The 6985-nt window shown below is 43.4% G+C and overlaps 2 protein-coding genes across 2 annotated transcripts; one reads left to right on the top strand and one right to left on the bottom strand.

The window, feature by feature from the left end:
* Positions 1-1619: 1619 nt before the first annotated feature.
* On the bottom strand, positions 1620-2748 carry CCR75_005547 (uncharacterized protein). Its single transcript, XM_067963627.1, has 2 exons — positions 2452-2748; positions 1620-2383 (listed from the first exon to the last, which is right to left on the bottom strand). Exons 1-2 carry the CDS (start codon positions 2732-2734, stop codon positions 1668-1670), a joined length of 999 nt encoding a protein of 332 aa, XP_067820136.1. The 5' UTR covers positions 2735-2748; the 3' UTR covers positions 1620-1667.
* Positions 2749-3153: 405 nt separating this feature from the next.
* On the top strand, positions 3154-5561 carry CCR75_005548 (uncharacterized protein). The gene is made up of 3 exons (XM_067963628.1): positions 3154-3628; positions 3703-3970; positions 4037-5561. The coding sequence occupies exons 1-3, from the start codon at positions 3165-3167 to the stop codon at positions 5321-5323; spliced, it is 2019 nt and encodes a 672-aa protein (XP_067820132.1). The 5' UTR covers positions 3154-3164; the 3' UTR covers positions 5324-5561.
* The last annotated feature ends 1424 nt before the right edge of the window (positions 5562-6985 follow it).

Raw genomic sequence — 6985 nt, 5'->3', positions numbered from 1 at the left:
AATGCCTCAAACTGCTCCAACTGAGCAACATGTTGCTCAGGAGGACTACCCAGGAGCCTGGCCAGGGCTTGTTCACCAAGTCCCTGCGCCATTAGCCCTGCCACCTCCCGATGATGTTCGGAGAGGTGGGGAAAATGAGCCCAATCAATGTTGAGGCTCATCCTCACGTACACACGCAGAGATGCGGGTCGTGGGAAGGATTTCAAGTGCTACCAAGTGTAGGCGGGCACGTCGTAATGCGGCCACGCTCTACTTAAGCACACACCCTAGCACAGCGAGGAAGCGGTTTGCACCTGCTTCTCTTGCGTGCAGTGAGGTAGTTGTGGTGGGCGCGCAAGCGACCTCACCCAACACACTAAGAACTCTGGTAAAGTGTCGTCACGGGAGCAGTAATCCGTCTCCTCGTGCGCACTTACCAAGTAGGTAGTAAATTTCAGACTGATTTATATTTAATAGAATTAAATACAAATACCTATTTTTACCAATTAAAATGATATCTCTATAGATATCATTTAATATGTATTGCGAGCGTATCTTTATAGATACCTCGCGTAACTGATGACGCTAGCCGTCATCATGGATGACGCTGGGCGTCATCCCTCCTAATGTGAATGCACCCATGTGCATCACATCCACAAGGGTTGGTCACAAATGTGCACCACACCCGAGTGTTGGGTCTAATTACTATTATTTAGTAATTGACCATCCCCTTAAGTACCAAATGTACTTAATGGGGACTGTGTAACATCAGGGCAACTCTAGCCCGTTACAAAGAATGATGTTGATTTACTAATTCTGGCAGTTGCATCTCTTGCAAATGTTTTCCGGCACCAATTTTTAGCGATCAGCAAATCCCTTATTAAGCATCATATTAAAGCTCGAGTTATTGTAAAAAAAATGACTCTTTTGCAACATTTTTTCTCGCCACATTTGCTAAAGCAATTTACACAGCATGCTCACTATTGTTGCTGTCTACATCAGCAGCCCTCTCGTCGATTGTTCAATAAGCCTTGAGATACGAGCGCACTAGGCTGTCATAAATCTGGATATGACGGTAAGTAAAAGCTAGTTTCAACTTCTCTAGAGTTACAAAATAGATTTAGTAACTTTGTGGATTAGAAACTTTTTAGAAAAGTTATTATCCACAACTTAATTATGTCTTTGCCTGCGAGGTGCTAATAAATACAAGAAGGTGTGAGGCTGAAGTGTTGGCTTCGAATTGCTGGAAAACTTTTGACAGGACAAAGATTTGCTCAGGTGATCCCTAGAAATCTGGGGCATCGCTATCTCGATCCTTAGCCAAGCGCTAATTCACGACATCGTAGCGGGTCTAATTTGATTCAGAAAATCGCTAGATTCACTTTACCCTTCTTAACATATAGGGTTTCTTTTCGTAAAGCTTTTATTCATTATATTCGCTGGAAACCTACATATAATACATGTACGGGACAAGCTTCTGTGACGCAGTGCCATTCCTCAAAGCGTAAACAACACAGTTAAGTTGGAAAGTCACATGACATTCATGCTATAGATTAAATTTCGTTTAGTTGGAAAGTCACATACCATTCATGGTTTTAAATTATAATATTTTTCTGAAAGCATTACAACGAATAACTCAATAATGTGTTATAAAAATGTATTCAACTGCTTGTCGACTACAGGTTTCTTTACGCTAGCTTGACGACAATCTTACCCATATTTTTCCTCGAATACATGTGGTCCACCGCATCCGGGATACTTGATAGCCCCTCATACTTGATTGAGTCGATTCCAGGTACAAGTTGTTTGTCTTCAATCAACTTGAGCAATTGCTGCATGTGACGGTGGTAGCAATCATGATAATGAGACGAAAAAAATCCTTGCAGCAATGCCGACTTTTTCAATAAGATCGACACGAGTTCAGTGGCCGTAAAGTTTTTCTTCTCACCGTGGTAGCATGAAATGTATCCAAATGCAATGATACGACCTTTAATGGCGACATTGTTGACAGCTGTTTGCAACATGTCCCCACCCACGGACTCAAATACAAGATTTACGCCGTCCGGATATTCCTCTTTGAGAACGTGGTTAACGTTTTCCGTGTTGTAATTTATGACGCGATCGCATCCAATTGACTTCAATAAAGCCGCTTTTGTGTCTGAACTCGTCGTGCCAATCACATGATTGCCGGCCAATTTGGCGAGTTGGACCACAAACTGTCCAGTGCCACCGGCTGCCGCAGTGACTAGTACCGTTTCGTTCGACTTCATCTTGCCCACCTGTTCGAGAGCAATGGATGCCGAACTTCCACTGACAATTAATGGAAGGACTTCAGGTACCGGGTGTGGTACTTTTATCGCCATAGCGGCGTCCACCTCATTATACTCGGCAAACGCGCCCAATTCTGTCGAAAAAATGTTACCAAATTAGTGTCGGAGCCTACCGTCCGAGTCTGTAAAATTAATATCGTACTTCTGTACGCAACCGCATCCCCCTTTTTCAAGTCCACCACGTGTCTTCCAACATCCTCCACGACTCCAACGGCTTCGAGTCCACAGCCAAAAGGTGGTGGCTGTTTGCCCGTATACATGCCGTTAGAAATGTTAATGTCAGTGGCATTAATGCCCACGTAGAAGTTTTTGACTACAATGGAATTGTCATGGGCCTTTGGTAGCTCCGTTGTTTCAACAATGTGAGTGGCAGCTCGAAAATCTGAAGACTTGGTGTGCACCTCGAGTCGTTTGTAGCTTGGCATGGTAAATCGGACGATGACAAATGCCTTGACAAAAAAAAATACCGAAACTATGGACCGTGCAAAATTCTAACTGCTAGAGCTTTCGCAGATTTTTTTTTGCGTAAGAAATCAAATACAGTAGTGCAAACTGATTTCTAAGACAGGCAGCTCGGATTTTAAGTTTCGTGGAAAATCTTCAGGTTTTGTTTTTGATTTTGATGTTAATAGAGATGTTAAAAAGCTTGAGATTTGAAGCAAAAATTCAATTTTTTTGGGTGGTGCATCGACAAAATTTTAAGCGACTACTCTTGTAATTATTTCTGTCAAAGCTTCATGGAGAATGGCCAAGATAGCTCCCATTCACTGCACTCGATCTCCGTGCGTGAATCTTCTCTCCGCGTTGCATCAACTAAATACTACACCGGCTGTAACTCATGTGTGTTAATTCCTGATGCAGGAGTATACATTGCTTGAATTCTTGGGCGAGGGCTCCACTGCACAAGTCTATTTGGCGAAGCACGAGGAATCCGAGTCGCACGTCGCTATCAAAGTAATCGATAAGCTCTTAATACGGCGCGCTCAATTGGAAAGTAAAGTTCACCAAGAAATGGTTCTTCACACTGAGCTTCGACATCCTCATGTCCTCCGCGTCGAGCGCGTCTTTGACGATGCTCGCAACTATTACATGGTCCTGGAATATTGTGCCCAAAGATCATTAGCTGCTTTCGTTAAGACTTTGCCAAGTCGCCAAATGAACGAAAAGACGACCAAAAAATTATTTCGCCAAATTGTCGCGGGTGTCGTGTACTTACACGCTAGCAATGTCATTCATCGAGATCTCAAGCTTGCCAACTTGCTTCTGAATGCTCAAGGGGAGATAAAAATCTCGGACTTTGGCCTTGCAACGAGACTTGGGTCAGACCATGTAATTGATGAAAGATGGACGTCAAAATCTTGAATTAACAAAATTGAGTGGTGCATGTCAATAGAGCGGAGGCGCATGTAACCATGTGTGGTACACCCAACTTTATTGCTCCAGAGGTACTTCTGGCCGAATATCATCCGTATACCGAGGCCGTAGACATGTGGTCTTTAGGGTGTATATTATACTGTTTACTTCTTGGCAAGCCACCGTTTGAGGGACGAAAAGTGAGCGAAACGCTGGAAAATGTAGCCAATGCGGGACAAACACCGCTCATATTTCCACACGGATTTTCTTTTTCAGCCAGCGATTTGATCCAGCGCCTACTTACTTCGGTATGTTGAGCTGTGTACACAACCGCCACTCTACTCTTACGAATTCAACGTCTTACTTTGCAACAGGATCCTTCAAGTCGCCCATCAGCGCAGCAAATTTTACTCCATCCGTGGCTGCGAGATCAATCCCAGAAGCGGTTGATACCTTTATCAAACTCCAGGCAACCGAACGCATTATTAAATGTCCCACAACCAGTACCTCTTCACCCACGTGCTCGGGCATTAATCAAGTCACGTGAAAGTCGCAGTCGATCAATGCAAGAGGAAGAAAGTATGCTGCCGTCTTTCAATTCGTCGATTCCCGCGATTGGTAAACAACGATTTACGCAAAAAAAGAGTAGCGGCCAGCGTTTGCGTCGAGACGCTGCTGTGAGAACGAACACACACCAATCGACTTCTTCAGACTCGAGTCGAGATAGCAGCGCCGAAGACCATTTAAGCTCAAATGGTAATAGTGATTCCTCGGACTGTACCCTTTCCACTCCAATGGATGAGTTCAATCAAGAAAACGATGCACTTAATATCGTAGAGATGGCCACACGTATGAAAGCTGTCGTGTCCGTCGTGATTCATTTCGAAGTGCAAAATCTCACGTGGTTTGAACCGTTCCAAAAAGCTGGAAGTAATTCGAAATTATCGCTTCAATGGAGTTGCAAGGAACCAGACGAAATTGGACAATCCCCGAAATATAAGTTGAAAATATCGAATGGATGGGAAGTGGACTATAATCCAATTCATGGTGTAGTTACAGCGAAATCAGTCGAGGGGGAATTTCTTCGCTACGAGATTCCTGGAATGACTGGCATGCAATCGTTTACTCAAGCAGCTACAGTCGAACGTCCGAGTATGCCGTTATTAATTCGATTTTGCCACTGTCTTCAGTTGCGGACGATGCAATTGCGTCGATTCGCATTGCGAGGCCAAGCGAGCAAACTTCCATTAATTCAGTATGATACGCTACCTGAGTCGCTCCTTGCTTCATTTCACGAGCGCTTAAATTTATTTAAGACATCGTATCATGCTGGATTCAAGAACACTGAAGGCGAGAGCAATATGAGTGCAATAAAACAAATTGAGCTGCCAGGGATTGGATGTGGATCGATTGATTCGACGGGAGACTTACGAGTTGTGTTTCTCGATGGTGCTCAACTCACTTTGACAGCAAGTGGGCACGAATTAAAGTTTCGACCGGCTTGGGTTACGAAGAAGGATGGTGAAGACGAAAAGGCACACGAGGATGTGTTTGAATTGCTGTCAAATAGTAGTTTTAAAGCGTCCTATTTACCTTCGGTCGTGAAGCAAAAGTTTGAGTGTATTCCAGAATTTATACGACGTCTAAAAGCTAGTATTTAATTTAGGGAAATGTTAACGGCACCTCCTTTTCGGTCCTTTAACACGACTAAAAGGATACCGCAATAATTGCAGCTATAGTGCCACAAACGCCATCTCCGGTATTATACTACATTAAAGCCTCCGTCGCTTACGCATTTATTCAATTTTATGAGCTTGCAATGTAAACAAGGCGATTCGTTACATCACAGGATAATTCAGAAACACCGAGTTCACACGTACACGAGCGTCGTCGCAATCACGAGAATCACCACAGTTTTAAAAAAGAAATCCGTTTTTGTCACTACTGAGTGCTTAGTCTTTTTACATCGTCAGGCTAAATTTGCAATATCAATCACCACAAGCGGACAGGCACCTATAATTAAACCTATTACCAACGACTTCGAATGGTCCGAAGACGTATTTCCTGCGTGCAAGAAAACAATAGATTTGCTCCATTGCTGACACTAGCGTACCTTTTCCGTCATGCATGTTAGAATAAACACAAGTTACGAGGTCGCGGTGTGCCATACAGAAGATACGGTCGGATCGTGGGGTTACTACTGCAGAGCTAGAAATGTTTCTGAAAGAGGTTATTTTGATGGCAGTGCTCTATCATCTGCGGATTGTAGAGTTTATTGTGGTCGCGTGGGATGATTTCAGGCACTTGTCAACCGTCACTGAGTTCATGGACAATGGTGATTTGAGCCAAGCCTCACATACTACAAACTCAAAAGCGAGCGACTGTCGTAGAAATCCCACATAATTTCGATTGCGCTTCATATTGCCGAAGCGTTGTCTTACCTTCAAAGTCGTCGGCCTTGACTTGACATCCAAAATGTGCTCATGAATATGCATTAAGACTCAAAATTAAGTGACTTTGGGATCTCTCGGATGCGCTATTTCGTCGAGACGCATATGACGGCTGAAGTTGGTAAGGCAAACTGGATCGCATCCGCAGGGTTTATTAGGTTGTGACTACGAAGAAGCTGCTGATATCTTTTCATTTAAAGTCGTGTTGTCGGAGATTGACATGGACGATTATTCGTACTTCAATGGAAGCTATGCATCGAATCTTGGCAAATTTCACAAGCCGAGATATTGAGCTTGGTGGACAAAGGCATGTTGTGCTGGCAGTTTTAAACGATTGTTCCAAAACAATTCGAGATTTGGCCGACTGTTGTTTGCTGCAAGATCATAAAAAGTGCCCTTCCGCTGATGATATCATCAAAAGTGCCAGAAAACTGAGTATTCTGAGAGTTGTGCGTACTTGATCAAGAAACTCGGAATGCTACAATACTGTTCCTGACAATATACAAGAGAGGCTGGCAATCCGCCATTTTTTTTAAAGTGGGATTTGTCTTCTCCAGCTTCGTTTTATGCGCCACTTTCAAAGACTTAAGATATTACACGGGAGATGAGATTTTGAACATGTTCAAGACCAATATTCACGCTGCAACGAAAAGACCGAGTAGCGACAATGTAGATCTTGTTGAAGTAATAAAGTCTGCCATGCCACCGAAAAAATCCATTGTAGTTTTTGTGCGGTTTTCACGAGTGCAAATCACAGAGTCACTTAAAGCATGCAACCCTCGAATTCGTGTTTAGAAAATGTATCCAATTGACCGCCAAAAGATCCCTTGCGTCTAGAGCCCACAGTTTAGCTAAGAAAAATAGGTTGGACCG

The sequence above is a fragment of the Bremia lactucae genome, linkage group LG1 (assembly GCF_004359215.1).
Source record: "Bremia lactucae strain SF5 linkage group LG1, whole genome shotgun sequence".
Lineage (NCBI taxonomy): Eukaryota > Oomycota > Peronosporomycetes > Peronosporales > Peronosporaceae > Bremia > Bremia lactucae.
This window is presented reverse-complemented; position numbering and strand designations above follow the sequence as displayed.

Coding starts and splice junctions, on each gene's coding strand:
- CCR75_005547 (XM_067963627.1), bottom strand. CDS start 2,734: ATGCCAAGCTACAAACGACTCGAGGTGCACACCAAGTCTTCAGATTTT. Junction 2,384..2,451: donor GGATGCGGTTGCGTACAGAA/GTACGATATTAA, acceptor TTTTTTCGACAG/AATTGGGCGCGTTTGCCGAG.
- CCR75_005548 (XM_067963628.1), top strand. CDS start 3,165: ATGCAGGAGTATACATTGCTTGAATTCTTGGGCGAGGGCTCCACTGCA. Junction 3,629..3,702: donor GGCCTTGCAACGAGACTTGG/GTCAGACCATGT, acceptor GCATGTCAATAG/AGCGGAGGCGCATGTAACCA. Junction 3,971..4,036: donor TCCAGCGCCTACTTACTTCG/GTATGTTGAGCT, acceptor ACTTTGCAACAG/GATCCTTCAAGTCGCCCATC.